The sequence below is a fragment of the Pleurodeles waltl genome, chromosome 4_2 (assembly GCF_031143425.1).
Source record: "Pleurodeles waltl isolate 20211129_DDA chromosome 4_2, aPleWal1.hap1.20221129, whole genome shotgun sequence".
Classification (NCBI taxonomy): domain Eukaryota; kingdom Metazoa; phylum Chordata; class Amphibia; order Caudata; family Salamandridae; genus Pleurodeles; species Pleurodeles waltl.
Window position 1 is genome coordinate 388,335,846 of NC_090443.1, and position 19,787 is coordinate 388,355,632.

Here is a 19,787-nt window from a genome sequence, read left to right on the forward strand (position 1 = left end):
GCACCTACTCAGGCAAGGATACTGTACTTAAGGGAAGATTTTCATGAAGGAATTAAAATCTTCCCTTAAGTACCGTATCCTTGCCTGAGTGGATGCTTCGTGTTATAATTTTGGACTTAAGATTTGTGGGACCAGTGCGCTTGTCTGGTCAGGCACCCCTCCCTTCTTTGGGAGCTGTGGTTCACGTTGAGCAGGACTGCGATATATATATATATATACACATATATATATATATATATATATATATATATATATATATATATATATATATATATATATATATATATATATATATACGTATATATAACCACTGGCCCGTAAAGTATTTCTTTCATTTTTTCACCCTAATAAGAAACTACCTATCCCATTCTTTTTAAAAACATCTATGGACTTTACTTACTAAATGTTTGATGCATTGTGTCCTGAGAAGACTGTAGCTAAGTCTGAATGGAAAAGACTTCCCATCTACAAGCAATTCCTGTCAACAACTCCCACATGACCTTAGGCAAGGTGATATCACATATAGCCCACAATGCACCAGGAAGTGCTTCACAAGGCTGCTAATCAGAGGCTCTGCTTTCTTCCTGGTCAGAGTAAAAAAATGACCAAGGATGTGTGATTTGTTTTCTGTTGCCTGTTTCCCTCTCTCCCACATTATCCCAAATTTCCCTTACTCAAAAGAAGCAGTTATCTCCTCATCTGATTGGTTAGCCTCGTCCTCCGACTGGTCACTGAGGAGGTCGAAGGTAGAGTTAGGCAGTGCGTCCACTACTTCCAGGACTGGGGCGATGCTGTGCCGCCGCTCCCTTCCAGACTCCATGGGAGGACTCAATGTGCTGCCTTCCACGCTGTCAGGGCTGCTTCCAGAGTCATGCAGGTCCATGGCCACTGTGCCTGCGGCATGGGGAGTGAGAAAAGGTGATAGTTAGAACATTGTGCTACTGAGAAAGCCAATGTAATTAAAGGGAGACACATAATCCAACCCCTTTATGAAAAACTCAGTTTGCCCTGGCACCACCCTGGGTAAACCAGCTCAGGGAAGAAATCCAAATCAATCTTTATCATATCACCTTCTTGGCAAAGACACGTTTGGGTGACAAATCAAAAACGTACATGTGTTTCCTGGTGCCCTGTTGGCCATATATACTTATGTGTTTTTCAGACGATTTATTACTTATTATCACAGAAGTAATTGAAGTTTCATTAGTTTACGATTCAATCTGTCCATTTTGTTAAGCCAAATTAATCTCATAGTATTGAACTATATAAACAGTACCATGTTACTCTGCTATGCCTAAGCTTTTTGGAGTGTGTCCTTCATCAAAAGAAGTGGAAAATCTTATAGTAAAAGCATCACATGGTAGTAACTAATTAATGGAAGTAGGATTGCACACAGATTCCATACGCCAAATCCCTCTGTTTTAATGTAAGGCTTCCTCATGAGGTGGCTTGTGCCAATCTGAAGTCATCTTCTGGGACTCAGTAGCAGTCTATCGCTTGTGGCAGAAGTGAGCTGGTGCAGAAAAAAATAATCATGTTCCGATCACCCATCTATTCTCTGCCATGATGAATTGCACATCCTGAAATGCATTGGGGCATCAGACCAACATAGCACGCTGTTTATATTGCAGCGCTGTAGGCATGATTCACAAAGGAAAATTTGCATATGTAGATCTGCTAACACATACATCAGTTCCTGCACTTAGGTGTGACTTTGCTCTTATTCGCTATTCAGAATAACCAAGTGAATATTTACACTAAGATATAGACATAAGAATCTCCTCCCTCTAAACGGACACGGAGACAGAGATTTAATTTAATTTATTTAGCATTGTCTCCTATGGGGTGTTAGTGTAATAGCCTGCCTTCATTGTTTTCTATGGAAGTGTGTTGCAGTGCCATTGTGGACATGTGTTGTGCTTGACTTACTCCAGGTCTGGAGTGTATCTGAGCCTATTTAACCACTGTTAGGGTTGTAGTTGAATTACAAGAGTTGTTTCCCCTTGTGTGTGGGGGGTGTTTGTATTACTATGTCACTCCCTGAATCCTTCCTTGAATTCCCCTTAAGCACACACACTTTGATGTAATATTACCCATTTTCCCCACAATTCTTCTTAACCCTTCTACATTTACTACTAAATTCCATACTTACATCTGCTGAGAAATATATTGTGTTTTAAATATTGGAAAAAATAAATATATGAAAAGGTTTGTGATACAGAATGTTCCTGTTAAGAATATTGTTTTTTTGTAAAATCATTTTTAAAGAATATAATTCATTTTAATATTGGTTTCAGTAATAAAGTTGTAAAAATGTTTGTAATTATTTTAATGTGTTTCAGTTAGTCTATAACTTTTAGGTGTTATTGTTACTATAACTGTTATTAATGAAAAAATATAGTTGTAATTTTAAGTAATGTATTATTTTGGTAAATGTTATTAGTAACTTATAGTTCTATAGCAGGTTGTTGGGTTTGTAGGGGGTTAGGGTGGGATGTTATTTAAATTAGAAATATTTTTACTTTAATGGTAATTTATTTTTCTTGTTAATTATTTTTTAAATAATTATTATTTATGAATAGTAATTGAAGTGCTTTATTGTAGTTTTAATTTAAATTTTTTATTTTTTATTTTCATGTTAGTTTTATTATTAATAATAGTTGGTTATGTTTTTGCACCTGTTTATTGGGTTTATTCAAGTGAACAAGGCTACGGCTGAAACGCGTTGGGAGGAAATACATCTTCTTGTTTTCTTTATTATACTTTTGAAACTGTCTGACTGGTGTCTTGATTTTCTTTCCGACTGGGTGAGAATAACTTAAAAATATTTCATGGGATTCCCGATCCCATATCAAGACCGCCACAAACTGAGCCTCGACAATTCGGGTTCCTTTTTTCTTGTGGTTAATATATATATATATATAAATATATATATATATATATATATATATAGACTGAGTCCATATACTCAGTTATAATACATATTAAACCTGTAACATAATCTTTCAACAAAATTGATAAAGACATCATAATAATCGGACTTACAGAATATTCACTGTCAGTAAAGTTTTCAATCCGTCGTATTTGTAAATGCCCAGAAATAATACTGCATTATAGATTAACCAGCTCTTAGCTTATTTCACGGTCAGGTGAAGCACAAAATTCATACTCAATGGACAGTAGTACCAACAAAACCACTACTATGAAAATCCCCCAAGGATACGCGATACTCCAGCCTCGCAGTGAGTAAACAAAAAATAAGCTGATACGTTTTATTTCAAACTAATTTCAAACCAGATATAAATAAATCAAATTTGGGCTACCACGTTAATTCCTTATGATCAGAATATCCACACAATTATAACTGAAACCCCAAACTAAAATAAACCCAGGGCACCCATGTTGTTAAAAAAACCTTCTGATAGGCTTGTTAACATCTGCATATGCTACACACTCTCCTAAAGCAGAAATTACAATATTTCAAAACCTCCAGTTGGCAATTCATAACTATATTGTTCATGTCCCACATAATATGCTAGATAATTGGTATCATGGGGTTATGGTGTAATTACTATGTGATCCAAGACGTTATTTCAAATTTCATATACCAAAATGTAAAAATTAAAGTGATAAAGAAGTGCATATCTCATTTCAATTAACACAACAGTGAAGTGAAGAATGTCACCAAAGAAAAGGGTAGGGGTGCTCCTCTCAACCACCCGGGAGAGAGCAGATAGAACATAAAGACACAACAAAAATAGTAAATACCCAAAGAAACTGAATAATGCTCTACACAGCACAAATAGAACTTTAAAATCATTATCTACAGCATTACATAAAACTGGGGGTACATCAATATCTCATTAATAGTTCTTAATCAAAATGTAAGTGCACACCTAATTCTTTGTCACAATATAAACAATTCGGGACAGTGTTTGAAGATCAATGATCAACTCAGATTCTCTCTTTCTCGAATGGAAAGTAAGGTTCCCTCCTCTAGGGTTTCTATTGATTTGTTCCATAGCATAGAAGATTAACTTAGGGCCTCATTACAACTTTGGGAGTTCTAAAAGCAGACCGGCAAAGCCGTGGGGAAGACAGCACCGTTATACTGGTGGCATCCTCCCAAGTGTATTACAATGTTCCCACCAGATTGGCCCGTGGCAACATGGTATAATGTCTTTAGACTGAATTCCTCCTTTATTTGTCCCACTCACAAACAAATCTTATGTTGCAGCTTTACACTGTTCAACTAATGCATCTGTCATGTTGCATGTTGCTCATGAAGGATGTTAGACATACTTATTAAATATGCATGGCTGGACAAAGGGAATCTATTGAAGCAAATTGAAAGGACAAAATCAACGTCTTTCTCTGATAAAGGCAGTATTAATAAGTTTCTGTCTGAAATTACTATACATCTCAAAAAACATGAAAAGGATATATCAAGCAAGAAAACAAACAAAATGGCATAGAGACTTAGAGTGGCAGAACACAAACCTTTAGTCGCAGGTTTGACAGTGAATTCAACAACAGTATGATAAAGTCTACCATACCTGCATCGGAGAATCCAGGTACATCCAAGAGAAGTGCAATAACAGGGATGGACACTGATACCTCTGCTTTGGTGGAGAGTATATGTTCAGGAAGTTAACAGAGTTTGAAAACTATAGCATTTTTAGAACAGAAACAATGGGGGAATGACTGGAGGCAGAGTGATCTCTACCAGAGGCATGGGAAGAGGAAGAGGACAAGGAGGAGCAAGCAGAGGAAACAAAGAATATGACAGAGGAACAAAAGGAAATGGATCAAAACAACAGGAATGCATGGGAACCAGCGGAAGTCTGGCAACTGGAGTATAATGGATTCTGAAATGATAAATAGGACTATTATTAATCTGTTGAATAGGGTGCTGCCAGAGACTGAGAAACAACTGCTATGGGCTTACTTTTTGTCCTCTAAAGAAGTTTGATTATGTGGTCACTAGAAATTTATTAGAAAACTGAAACTTGCAAAATTGTATCATTTGAGAAATAATCCTGTTATTCTACAGAATAGAAACAGAAGTGCTACTACTTTTTATGATATTTCGATCAATGATGTCAGCCATTTTCCATGAATTGCAAAGTGATGAGCCTGTTTTGAGTGATCCCCACAGTATGCTAACTACTTTGGGTATAGTTAACGATGAATCTTTCCCTAGTGGATGCAAACCTCCATCCACTTTTTTACCGTGTATGCCTCATGATAACATTGATACGTTCTATGAAGCTGTTACTAGGGACTTGAAAAGATTAAGAACTGAGAAGTATATCATTTTAAGATACACCATTCATTAAACCAGAAACAGGCCCTAGAATCCTTAGCAACAGATTATAGCATTATTATCCACACTGCAGATGGGGGGGGGGGTGGAACGTGGTGCTCTGAAACTGTGAGAACTATAAAGCAGAGGGCCACTGTCAACCATATGATGGTACATCATATGAGGTCACAGTCAGAGAAACATATATTAACAGTATCACAAACCTGTGGGATATACTCGTAGAGTGGCGTGATAAGGGGTCTTTCAAATGGGAAGTGTATTGTAATCTAAAGAAAGAATTCCCAAGATTATCTATTTGTATTTTCCTCCCAAATTACATAAGGATAAGGAAGACTCCCTTGGAAGACCGACTGTGTCATTCAGGGGGAGTGAATCTGAGAATGTGTTGAGGTATGTGGATATTGTACTCCAAAACTTTGTCATGACTCTTCCCTCTTACGGCAAGGACACTAAGCATTTTCTCCGGAAAATACCAGGTATAAGTTGGGAGGAAGGTTTCCTCCTGGCTACTTTGGATGTTAAATCCTTATATAGGGTGATTAATCATGAACAGGGATCCATGCCGATCACCATATTCTGAGGACGAGACCCATCAGATTATGGGATCATACATTAGTGATTCTTGAGATGATAAAATTGTGTCTCCAAAATAATATCTTTTGATTTGATGGTATTTTATACCGTCAAATTCTCTGAACTGCAATCGGCACCTGCCTTGTCCCCAGCTTTGCAAATTTTTTCTTGGGCTGGTGGGAGGAGCAGGTGTTCAGTGAAACTTTGATGCAGACATATTGTGACAAGGTGATATTGTGTCTAAGGTGTATTGATGACCCTTTTATCATCTGGAAGGGTTCTATTGTTAGGATATTGAACAGCAATGCCTACAATTTAAATTTCACCTCAACCACAAGTCATACCAGAGACACAGAAAGGTCAAATGCAAACTCACCTATTCAGGAAATTTACAGCAGGCAACAGTCTCCTGCACGCCATGAGTGGTCACCCACAAAATGTGAAGTGGAGTATACTGTATGAGGAACTACTCAAGGGGAAAAGTAACTGTAGTGCAGAAAATGCTTTTAGATAAGAATGAGAAGTGATGTTACAATGGTATAGAGAGAGAGGGGATATCCTAATTGGGTCCTAGAGAGGGCATGCCAGAAGGTAGAGGATATCACTAGGAATGAGATCTTATTCACCAATGCACAGGTTGACAAAGAAGAGCCAAGGTTAAGAATGATTATAACCTATAACAACAGTTTAGAAACAGTACAGACAATCTTGTCTAAACACTGGGGGATGGTATAAAGTGACAATATTGTTGGTCATAAAATAACACCCAGACCAAGGATAACATACCATACAGCGAAGTTCCCTGTGGGACACTTTGGTACATAGTGACATTACGATGACAAACATTGATTCCAAATTTGGGTTACAGGGATTTTTTTCCTTGTGGGTGTTGCAAAGCCTGCAAACACAGTCTAGTGAAAAAAGAAAACACCACAATAGGAAGTTACAAACGACCTATCAAACAATTTTTGGCATGCAGTTCACAATATGTGATTTATGTCCTTGAATGCCCATGTCCCCTGCGGTATGTGGGGAATACTGTGTGCGCCGATAAAAAGCGTGTACTAAAACACATGGGGGCTACTGAACATGGGAACTCTAGATACCCAGTAGTGAGACACTTTCAAGCTGTTCACTATTCAAACCGGACTAAGTTAATGTTCTATGCTATAGCACAGATTAATAGATAACCGAGAGGAAGGAACTCATTTGAGGAAAAGAGAATCTGAAGTGATCATTGATCTTCAAACACTGCCCCCTAATAGTTTAAATTGTGATGAAGAGTGAAGTGTGCACTTACATTTTGATTGAGTAGTATTAATGAGATATTGATGTACTGCCAGTTGTATGCTATGCTGTACAAAATGATTTTAAAGTTATATTTGTTTCCGGGCACCTACAAAGATTATGTATTGAGAACTTCACTGGCAGTGAATATTTTGTAAATGTGATTATTATGATGTCTTTATCAATTTCATTGAAAGATTATGTTTCTGGTGTAATATCTATTATTACTGAGAACATGTACTATATATATATTGTGTATAATATGTATATTTGAACTGTGCAATATTGAAAAGTACTGTATGACCAAGATGGAGCTGGCATTTACCTAGCACTTGCAGCGGGTGTGTGTGTCTGTCATTTGTGTCAATGACGGTAAGTTTTTTTAGTAACTGCATGCAGGCTTTGTGTGAGCAATGCCGAGTGTACAGCTGAAACATGTCATGAAGAATGGAGAATAAACGTTTGGGACTTTTACCTGAATGAGTGCTTTAGTCCCTTGGAAAGCTGTGACTTTTGGTTATATCATCGGGGGCTCGACCAGTCTGTGTTCCACCCCCCCCCATGGGTGCTGGATCCATTTTGTGAGCATTTGTGGAGTCTATATTTCTACAAAATGTATATATATACTTCTGTAAAGTGTAGTTTAATAATGTTTTATATTACGTGTTCAAACATTTTAACACATTAACAGGGTTTGTATTAAAAAATGCAGTCCTATTGAAATCATACACTTTTGCCAACAGTCCAACACTTTTCCTACTGTTGCTTAGACTGGAGTTGGAATAGTAAATGTATCCCCTCTGAAGTCCTACACTTTCCCTATTGTTTCTTAGACTGGAGTAGGAATAGTAAAGTGAAACTCTCTAAAGTCCAACATTTTCCCTATTGTTTTAAGACTTCTGTAAGAATAGTAAATCTAACCCCTCCGAGGTACTACAATTTCCTTACTGTTGTTTATATCTCAGTGGAAATAATAAATCTAACTCCCATGCAGTCCAATTATTCCCCTACTGCTACTTAGCCTGGAGTGGGAATAGTAAATCTAAAGCCTCTAAAATCCAAAATCTTCCCTACTATTGCCTAGACTGGAGTGGGAATAGTAAATCTAACCCCTCTGAAGACCATCACTTTCCCTATTGTTTCTTAGACTGGAGTGAATCTAATCTCTCCAAAATCCAACACTTTTCCCACTGTTGATTAGACTGGAGTAGTATTAGTAAATGTATCCACTACGAAGTCCAATACTTTCCCCACTGTTGCTCAGACTGGAGTTAACCCCTATGAAGTCCAACATTTCCACTACTGTTGCTTGGACTGGACTAGGAATAGTACATTGAAACCTTCCAAAGTCCTACATTTCCCAATTGTTGTTACGACTTCAGTGGGAATAGTAAATATAACTCCTCTTAAGTCCAATGCTTTTCCTAGTGTTACTTAGACTGGAGTGGGAATAGTAAATCTCAACCCTCTGAAATCCAATGGTTTCGTTACTGTTGCTTAGACTGGAGTGGGAATAGTAAATCTAATCCCTACAAAGTCCAACACCTTTCCTACTGTTGATTAGGCTGGATTAGAAATAGTAAATCCAACCCCTAGGAATTTCCGACCACGACATTACGACCCTGGCAGTCTGAACACCAGAGGACTGCTGTCCCAGCCAGGAACATGGCTTCAGATGGGCTGAACGCAGTCTTACATGTGGTGATGATCACGAGTCCCCCTCCGCCAGCCTTCTCATGGTGGTTTAACTGCCACTGAGGGACCCCTGCACCGCCCATCACCATGTCATGGGCAGTGGAGGGGCCCCCTGCCCAGCACCCTCAGAATGTGCACTGTCTGCATGGCAGACAGTGTGCATTCCACGGGATCTGTTGTGCTACGGTATTGGCCTCAGCTTCCTTAGGGTAGCCAAGAGCAATACCATAGCATTGTTCTTGCTGAGCCGACCGGTGGGAACATCGTAATTCGATGTACCCTCTTGTCAGCTCGGTGAGAACATCATAATTCGACAGGGGGTGAGGCTGCCGGGTTGACAGCGGTCTCATCCTAACCTCTCTAAAGTGCAACACTTTCCCTCCTGTTGTTTAGATGTGAGATGGGAATAGTAAATGTAACCCCTCGAATTCCAGCACTTTCCCTATTGTTGCTTAAGCTGGAGTGGGAATAGTATATCTAATCTTTGTGGAGTCAAATACTTTTCCTAATATTGGTGAAATAGAATTGACATTATTATTTGCTTCTTTTTATATTTAATAGTGTTTGTTTTTATTTTTAATTTTTTATATTATTTCAGTAAATATGTTTTTTGGGTTATGATATTTTACTATTTTCTATATTGGTGAAAATAATTAATATATTTTGTTACTAATTAATATATTTTGTCATTGAGATGTTTATATTTTTATGTTTCTATTTTTGTACGTATTATGTATAATTAAATACATGCATTAATATATATGCTTTTCATAGTAAGTGGTTAAAAATATTTAAAAATATTATATGAATGTAATGAAAAATAAATATTTTTAATAATGTCCTAATATATATATATATATATATATATATATATATATATATATATATCTCCAAAAAAACGGAAAGCCCAGGCTTAGCCCCAGTAACCCAGGCCGCCCTACAGGGTCTGTGGCCCCTTACGGAGCAGGAGGTGTCAATGATAGTTTTATGGAAGGGGCCCGACCTGCTCTCCTTCATGCAAACAAGGCATTCATCCGAGAAATATATTGTGATGGAGGTGAGCAAGGGATAGGAGGGAGACAGTGTGCCTCTCCTCTTACTTTTCATGTATTCCTTGTATAGCTGTTATCATGCTGGACAGCAACTGTAAAAGCAAGTGGACTATCAAGTAATGGATACCTAATGCACACAAGAACATTTATATGGTGAACTGAAGTGCCTGTGACGCTATTGCAGCTATATGGAAATTAAGCGCTCCAGTTCAGGAAGTTATTTATATGGAACTGTGCATTATGGGAGTTGGAGTTTGGTTATTGAAGTCACATGACTGTGTATTTAAAAAGCACTGGCTCACTCACACCTGCTCTTACTTACCTGTGAACAAGGCATGCTGTTGCCGAAACGCGTCAGGATTTTTTGTCTTGCTGCTCAGAAATGCTATTAAATGCTTGGATTTTAACATGGACTGGTGCCTGGGCTTTTCGTTTTTTTGGAGATATTTTCTGTGGGATGCTTCGCCCCAGTAACCCAGGCCGCCCTGCAGGGTCTGTGGCCCCTTACGGAGCAGGAGGTGTCAATGATATATATATATATATATATATATATATATATATATATATGTATGTATATATATATATATATAAATTATATAAACAGACGCATATGTGTGTGTCTATATAAATATATATTTCGATTTAGTATTAAATAATTAATGGAATGTATTCACATTACATTTATTATATATTATAATATTAAACATTTACAACTTTACACTCTATATATATTAGAAAATGAAAATGTTACTTAACCAGTAGACATCTGTTCGTGGCATGTAGTGCTGTAGATTCACAAGCTTTGCGTAAGTCTGCCATCTAGTGTTGGGCTTGGGGTGCTGCAAGTTGTTTTTGTTCGAAGAATCTTTTCAAGTCACAAGATTGAGTGACTCCTCCTCTCGGTGGTTCTGCGCATGGTAATCAAGTCTTTTGTTAGATTGTTTTCATGCAGGCATGTGAGGTAAGAAGTATATACATAGATACAGATAGATAGTGTATAAAAAAGGATGTCCACGCTGTGTATTAACATATGTACAATATTTGTGAAATACTTCTACTACAATGACCACAGGCTTCCAGGAAGGTGGGAGGGCACATGTGAATCTACAGCACTACATGCTATGAATAGATGTCTACTGGGTAAGTAGCATTTTCAGTTCAATGGCATGTGTGGCTGTAGATACACATGCTTTGTACAGACTGTAAAGCTGTCCTCTCCAAGTAAGCGGTGGCTAGCCTGTACGAATTTGAGTAGTTTGAAAAAGTGTCCTGAGCACTGCCTGACCAATATTTGCTTGTTGACGAGCTAAAACATCTAAAAAATAATGCTTAGTAAATGTGTGTGGTGTAGACCAACTAGTAGCTTTACAAATATCTGCTATTGGAATGTTTCCTAAAAAAGCCATAGAAGCACCTTTTTTCCTGGTGGAATGTGCTCTAGCAGTTGAAGGCAATTGTTTTTTAGTTTTAAGGTAACACATTTGAATACACTTAACTACCCATCCAGCTATCCCATTTGTTTTAGACTGGATTACCTTTGTGAGGCATTGAAAAAGCTGGAAAAAGTTGTTTGGTTTTTCTAAAACATTTAGTGCTCTCAATACAATACATAAGAGCTCTTTTAACATCTAGTGTGTGCAGAGCTCTTTCAGCAACTGAGTGTGGCTGTGAGAAAAAGACAGGTAACTCAATTGATTGGTTAGTGTGAAATGGTGAACCTACTTTTGGTAGAAATGTAGGGTTTGTCCTAAGGACTACTCTATCTTTATGTACTTGGAAAAAATGTTCTTGTAAAACGAAAGCTTGTATTTCGCTTGCATGTTATATGGAAGTGATAGCAACTAAAAAAGCAACTTTCCATGAAAGAATTTGCAAAGAGCAGAAGTGAATGGGTTCAAATGGTAGACCCATGAGTCTAGTAAGGACAGCATTGAGGTTCCATAAAGGAGCTGGAGGAACCCTGGGTGGAATAACCATTGTAAGTCCTTCCATAAATGCTTTGATTCTATGAATTCTGAACAAAGAAATGTGTTGTCTGTTTTAGAGGTAAGCAGCTATAGCTGCTAAATGAAGTCTGATAGATGAGTATGATAATTCACTTTCTGTAAATGCAACAGATAACAAACAAATGATGCCTTGTGTGGATCTATGTTTAGGTTGAGAGTAGCATACAAAAAGTTTCTATTTTGCAGCTTAACTCTGTCTAGTTGTAGGTTTACATGCCTCTCTAAGAATGTCCATACATTCAGAGGGGAGTTGTAAATGTCCAAGTTCTATGGCTTTAGGAGCCATATTGCAAGACTGAGGGCCTGATTCTAACTTTGGAGGACGGTGTTAAACCGTCCCAAAAGTGGCGGATATACCACCTACCGTATTACGAGTCCATTATATCCTATGGAACTCGTAATACGGTAGGTGGTATATCCGCCACTTTTGGGACGGTTTAACACCGTCCTCCAAAGTTAGAATCAGGCCCTGAGTGTTTTGGCGCCTGGATGTCTGATTTGACCTTGCTTTTGAGTCAAAGTGTCTGGTCTTTTAGGAAGTTTCTGGCGGGGAATCACAGACATATCCAACAGTGTGTTGTACCAAGGCTGATGTGCCCATGTTGGAGCTACAAGGATCATGGTGAGTGAAGTTTGCCTCATTTTGCGAACCAGAAAAGGAATGAGTGGGAGAGGTGGAAACGCATAAGCAAATATACCTGACCAGTTCATCCACAGACCATTGCCCTTGAACTGTGGGTGTGGGTATCTCGTTGCAAAGTTTTGACATTTTTAATTTTCTGCGCTGGAGAAGAGATCTATTTCTGGTGTTCCCCACAGGTGAAAGTATTTGTGAAGTACTTCTGGGTGAAGTTCCCGTTTGTAGACTTGTTGCTGCATCCTGCTTAAGCAGTCTGCAATCTAATTGTCCATTCCTGTGAGATATTCTGTCAGTTAGTGAATGTGATTGTGAATTACCCATTTCCAAATTATCTGATCAAGAAAGGACAATGGAAATTAGTGTGTCCCCCGTTTCTGCAAATAATACATGGTTGTCATGTAGTCTGTACGAATGAGAACCACTTTGTGGGAGAGTTGTGGCAGAAGTTCTTTGAGCGCTAGAAAGACTGCTAGTAAGTCCAAATAGTTGATGTGATAAGTTTGTTGAATGGGATCTCACCTATCTTGCATTGTAAGGCTGTTGAGATGAGCTCCCCAACTATCTGCAATGCATCTGAAGTGAGAGTGACATGAGGCCCAGAATCTTGAACAGGCCACCCCTGAAAGACGTTGATGAGATTCCACCATTGTAGAGAGTGGTGAGTCTGGCGGTCAAACAACACTAGATCCTGGAGATGACCCTGTGACTGAGACCACTGATGAGATAGACACTGCTGTAAGGGATGCATGTGTGGTCCAGCATGAGGTAAAATGGCAATGCATGAAGCAATCTTTCTTATAGCTGCATCACTACTCTCACTGTGTAAGTGTGCTTTTCCTGTAACTGAGAGCTCGACTGAGAGTGAATGCAAGCTGGATTTGGAAATGCTAGCCCAGAGTGAGTATTGAGGCTTGCTCCCAGATAAGGCTGTATCTTTGAGGGGTAGAAATGGGATTTGAGAAAGCTGATTGTAAATCCCAGAGTGTGTAGAAGATTTACTGTGTATTGAGTATGATTTTTACAATGTTGGATAGTATCCTTCACATCTAAAGCTGTCATGAAGTCCCCTTGCTGTAGCAGGGGAATGACATCTTGGCGAGTGACCATATGGAAATGCTTTGAGAGAATGTATAGATTGAGCGGTCTGAGATCTAGAATTGGTCTTTGTGACCCATCTTTCTTTGGTATAAGGAAGTATAGGGAATATACTCCTAACCCTTGCTGTGATAGTGGAACTGGCTCTATAGCCCCTTTGAGAAGAAGGGATTGTACCTCTTATTTCAAGAAAGTAAGATGTGCATGTGAAACTTTGTGAGTGTGAGGGGGAATATTTGGTGGAGTGGAGATGAGTTCTAGACAGTAATCATGTGGGATAATTGATAGAACCCACTGATCCGTGGTGATACTGTGCCATTGTTGATAGAACTGCCTTAATCTTCCCCCTACTGGAAAGGAGTGAGCCAGTGGAGTGTTTAAGTAGTCACTGGAGTGTATTTGGGGTGGATCCTCTAGAGGTAGATGCCTTTCCTCTGCCTTTATTGTTTGCACCTCTGTATGAACCTCTAAAGGAACCTCTGTGATAGCAATGGGTTCCTTGCCTAGTTTGTGAGGTGGAATGCTCATTAGATGAGGATTTAAAGCCTCCCCTAAATTGTGAGAGACGACAATTATCCCTTTCGGGTGTAGTGAGTAAAGCCCTCATGGGCTTCACTTTTTCTGAATCTTTTTTCAGTGGCATCGACCTCCTGCCCAAACAAATGCTCTTTGTTAAAAGGCATATTAAGAAATGCCTATTGTATTCCAGGCTTGAAACCTGAACATCTGAGCCAAGCATGCCTCCTAATAATAATGCAGGTATTAATGCCATGTGCAGCCGTGTCCGGTGCATCAGTGGCTCACCTAATAGCATTATTGGAAATAGTTTATCCTTCAGAAAGTATTTCTTGTCCCCTTTTACAATGTTCTTTTGGGTGATAATGGAGAAGGTCTGGGAATTAGAGATAAGCCAATGATTGGCTGCTTGTACAGCCACCCATATTCCAGCAACATCTATTTTTTTTACTTTCTTTGTCAGGGGCAGGTGCATCTCCCGTTGATTGACTGTTGGCACGTTTACATGACGCACTAACAATAGAATCAGGGGGCAATTGTGCTTGAATGTATATAGGGGCTGTAGGAGCCATCCTATATTTTGTTAACTCTTGTTGTAATACCTCTGGTTCTAACAGGCTCTTTAAAAATGTCATTAGCATGTCTGAGCATACCTGGTAGCATGGGAAGAAACTTACTGTCTTTAAGGTGGTAGTCAGTGTGTCAAAAGGAAAATCTTCTTTAATTGGGTCAGAATGTATTTGTACATTATGATATGTAGCTGCCCTTGCTGTGACTTGCTGATATGATGTTGCATCTTTAAAAGGTGAAGGATGTGCAGGGTATAAATCAGGGTTATTTGGAAGTATGAGATGTCTATCATATGAGTCCCATAGGTCGATGTCCTGTGGAATATCCCCTAAGTCATCTTACTGAGGTGTGGGTGAACCTTGTGCAGAGGACTGAGGCTCAATAAGAGGTGGAGGAGATTGTGGAGGTGGTAGAGGAGTAAAAGGAAGCCCAGAAGAGTATGGTGGAGAAGGTTGAGGTTGAACTGGAGCCTTGTCTTTGTCTCTAGAAACCATTTTAGGTAGAGGAGCAGTGTCCAAGGTTTCTTGGAAAGTAAGTGTTCTCTTTATTGGAACTGGAGGAGAAGCAATAATTCATCCTGTTCCCTTTTGAATATGGAGCTGGCGCTGACAAGCGTCCACTATTTCAAGAATTGGCTCCACTGTTAATGCTGCTTTTGAAGAAAGAGTGGCGTCTTTGAGAGGTGGAATTTTCGGTTCTGAAGTTTTCGGAGCAGAAGTCTTGTGTTGACTGGAAGCTGTCGGCTCTGAAGCAGACGTAGATGGTTTCTTGCTCACTCAGGTCAAAGCTTTGAATCTATCCCGAGGCAGATTTCAAAGGTATCGAGCCAGAGGTCGATGCCAAAGACATTTTAGTCCTGGCTATTATCGGTGCCAAGACTGAAGGTGGGGCATCGGAATGTAATTTTTTGATCTGACCGGCCCGAAGGCAGTGGTGGACCAACGACCTGTTTGTGGGGCTTTTTTAAAGTCTTTACTTAGGAACCTGGGGGTTGATGTACTTACAGCTTGCGCCGCAGTACAAGGCTGACTTTCGATGTCTGATTGAACATCTGGCTCCGAATCTTCTATGGAGAAAGCCTTTTCTTGTTGGATCTCCTCTTGCGCATAGTCATCCCCGAAGATATCAGGGGTGTTGTCTGGTGTCTTTGACCACATATGAAGCGGACGTGCTCTTTGGTCTCGGAGGGTCTTTTTGGAACAAAAAACGGACAAGCATTGCAGGTTTCATCTATGTGATCCAGGGACAAGCAGAGGTTACACACCAGGTGATGGTCTGTGTGGGAATTTCGAATGGCATCGAGGGCATAATCAAAATGGAGTGCATTCCATTAGCCCTGCATTTCTCAACACCTAGTGGATGAGTAGGCCTGAGGCGGGTGCCGGTGCCCCGAAGGGCGGCTAACGGACTGCTGACATTTGAAATTTGGGTTCAGTGCATTGGATAGTGAAAATGCGGTTGAAATACAATACCATTGCTTAAAGAAAGACTGAATAGAAGAGTTCAGAATAGACCAAGTCGAGGAATACCGGAGCAAGAGGAATACATGTCCGAACCAGACGGCGTAAAGAAAACAATCTAACAAAGGACTCGATCCCCATGCACAGTGTCACCGAAAGGGGGAGTCACTCAATCTCGTGACTCCAAAAGATTCTTCGAGCAAAAACAACTTGCAACACTCCGAGCTCAACACTAGATGGTGGACTTATGCAAAGCATGGGTATGTACAGGCACACATGCCATCGAACACAATATTTTTGTATGTGACGATATTACTGTCCACAGTATTTTTTTCATTTTTGTAATTTCCATTATAAGTATCAGAACACTATGGGGGTCATTCTGACCCTGGCGGCAGGGCCAACGACCGCGGGAGCACCGCCAACAGGCTGGCGGTGCTCCCTTGGGCATTCTGACCGCGGCGGTACAGCCGCGGTCAGAAACGGAAAACCGGCGGTGTACCGCCAGTTTTCCGCTGCCCTGGGGAATCCTGTGCCGCCATGGGGATTCTGACCCCCATACCGCCATCCTGTTCCTGGCGGTTTTGGCCTCCAGGCACTGGATGGCGGTATGGGGTGTCGTGGGGCCCCTGGGGGCCCCTGCAGTGCCCATGCCAGTGGCATGGGCACTGCAGGGGCCCCCATAACAGGGCCCCACAAAGATTTTCAGTGTCTGCCATGCAGACACTGAAAATCGCGACGGGTGCAACTGCACCCGTCGCACCCCTTCCACTCCGCCGGTTCCATTCGGAGCCGGCATCCTCATGGAAGGGGGTTTCCCGCTGGGCTGGCGGGCGGCCTTCTGGCGGTCGCCCGCCATCCCAGCGGGAAACTCAGAATTACCGCGGAGGTCTTTTGACTGCGCAGCGGTATTCTGCCGGCGGGACTTTGGCGGGCGGCCTCCGCCGCCCACCAAAGTCAGAATGACCCCCTATATTGTGGTAAGCAATATTTTTGACACAATATTTCTTTCAATGATATTGTTTACCACGACATTGTATCTTTGCACACCACACAGAATAGTAAGAGAGACAGAGATTTTCAGCTTTATGTTTGTGAATTGTAGTCTGTATAGTATGAAAAGTAGTGATAGTAGAGTACTGCTTTATGTACTCCAAAATGCCTTTTTTAAATTGAGCCATATGAGAGTATTTTAGATTAATAAAACTGAATGATTGAACCATAAATCATCGTGCTGTGCTTCATACTAGTTTATGTGATGGGAGGCTCAGGGATTCTATCCTGATTGCATATTTTAATTGATTTAATACAACCAAAAAATGATAAATTAGAGACTGCATTTACAGGGATCTCTGAATAATTTAGGCTTGAGAACACATAGAGGTCTTAAAAAATCTCCATTGTATCTGCTTCCTCCTTCTTCTAGTTCTGCCTGCATCTACCTGCTGCTTAAGCAATAACCTTTAGAAACCTTTCTGTGTCTGAGCGAGTCAAAACCCTTGTAGGAAATATTGGAACTTTTACTGACCAGCCTCTGCCTCTGAAAAGCCTCTAGGAAAGAGTTCATTCTGTGTCTGTTGGAGATTCGCACAGGGGTAACTCTTCTTCATATATAACAGGCTTTTCGGAGACATCCCCATTAAGTGTGCGACTCTGTTCAAAGCCCAGTTGCCTGTACGGCCATCAATACAGAGATACTTGCCACCCAACTTCACTTCACTCAATCACAGCTAAAATGAGAGAAACTTTCATGAAGGATCATGTCCTCAAATTTTACCTGCCCTAGGTGAAAGTATCGAAGTGTACTACGTCACATCATCCTCTTCCCATCCATGCACCCAACCCTCACTCATCAGTATGCTCTTTATTTAACATGTACCCTTCACCAAGTTCTTTAGCAAACAGGTGTCCTAGCCAGAAATTAATCAAGCTGAGATTAAATCGTTTTTGGAAGATTTTGCCTCCTTTTACCTTCTACGACTACATACAAATGTCTAGATGTGCCAAATTAAAAGGCTAGCTTTTCTTTTTAAAATCAAGCTACATTTTCCCAGATCTCCCAAGAAGTGCACTCCAGGTTCTCCAGAGGGAAAGCCATTTTATCTGGAGCTAGGACCGGGCAGAGCTTGCTTTGTAAGGTGTACACTTTGCCTAGTCAAATGTGCAGGATATCATTGAATTATTTAGTTTAGACCTGGGAGCTGATAACCTGCACCTTCCTTCCATTCCTTCTGAGAGGCGTCACTCACCTAGTATCATCGAACCCTTGAATAGGGATGGGCGGTAAACTCTGCTCTGCTTGCAGAGCTTGTGAAGCGCGGAGTTCCGACAAACTCTGCGTAATGGAGAAGCGTGGAGTTTTTTCCTCGCTTGCACTCATCAACAGTGAACTGGCAAGCGCGAGCAAGGAAATTCTTACTCAAGACACCTCCTGGCGAGATTTCTCAACATGGGGGTTCACAGACAGTTGTGACACCCTGATATAAAGACACTTCAATCAAATTCCTTTTACTTCAGTCTTTATTCTTTCATCTCTACTGCCTCAGCAACAGTTCTCCACACAGCTGCTCTTCTAGCTCCTCAACGTTCTATTGTCAACTCCAGCCCAATAACTGTCGGACTCTACCATTCTAAGGGGAAGGGGAGGTGGAACATACTACTTCTATTGGTGTAAATATTAAACTCCTATTAGGATAAACTTATTTATATAGAACAATATATATATAGCTTATTTAATTAAAACTGCAATACAACACATCTTCCCTTCTAACAAAACTAGAAATAGTACAGTCATCTGCTATCATTAATTACAGTTCATTATACTCAAGTAGTAATTTCGTAATCTTTATGCCAAACAGGAGGTTTAATTTGTCGGCTATATGTTCTTTTCTCATAACCTCCTTCATTGCGATTCTGTGGAACTTCCTGACTTCCTCCCGCTTCCTCAGGATTGCTTCCAGTCTTTTCTACTCCCGGTGGCTGTTTGACGATCCTATCCATGCTCCAACACTGTCCATTCTCCAATACAACTACATTTCTTTTTACTTTGGCAATATTGAATGGGCCCATAAACTTGGTGTCTCTCACATTTGACCTCATTCCCTTCAATGGATTTTTAACATACACTCTGTCCCCTACCACCCACTGTTGTTGTTTCGTACCATGTTTCTTATCATACATTCTTCTGTATTTATCTTGGTGCAGAGATAAATTAAGTTTGATATGAGGGTTTGCAGGTTCACTCTTCTCTCCTCCACCTAACCATGAGGGAAAGAATTTTGTGCTTGGTTTTCTGCCTTTTAGCGCAGAAAACGGGGAAACTTTAGTGATTAAATTTGGAGTTGTATGGTATGCCCATAACATGTCTCTGATAGCATTTTCCACACTCAAATGATTAACACTAGCTAACTGTATGCATTCCTTGATCATACGATTGGCTCTCTCAATCAGACTATTTGGGCAATACAAAGCTGTAGTGAGGTGATTTATACTGAGAGATGCAAGGAAGTCTTTCATTGCTAAAGAAGTCAACTGAACCCCATTATCAGTAATAAGGGTAGCTGGTAT

General features: G+C 40.2%; 1 protein-coding gene across 1 annotated transcript in view; it reads right to left on the bottom strand.

The window, feature by feature from the left end:
* The window catches only part of LOC138293872 (potassium channel subfamily T member 1-like), a 577,968-nt gene that overhangs the window by 164,267 nt on the left and 393,914 nt on the right, over positions 1 to 19,787 (bottom strand). The window contains exon 18 of the mRNA XM_069233172.1: positions 675 to 894. Within this exon, the coding sequence (XP_069089273.1) occupies positions 675 to 894 (220 nt within the window). The remainder of the gene's footprint in view (positions 1 to 674; positions 895 to 19,787) is intronic.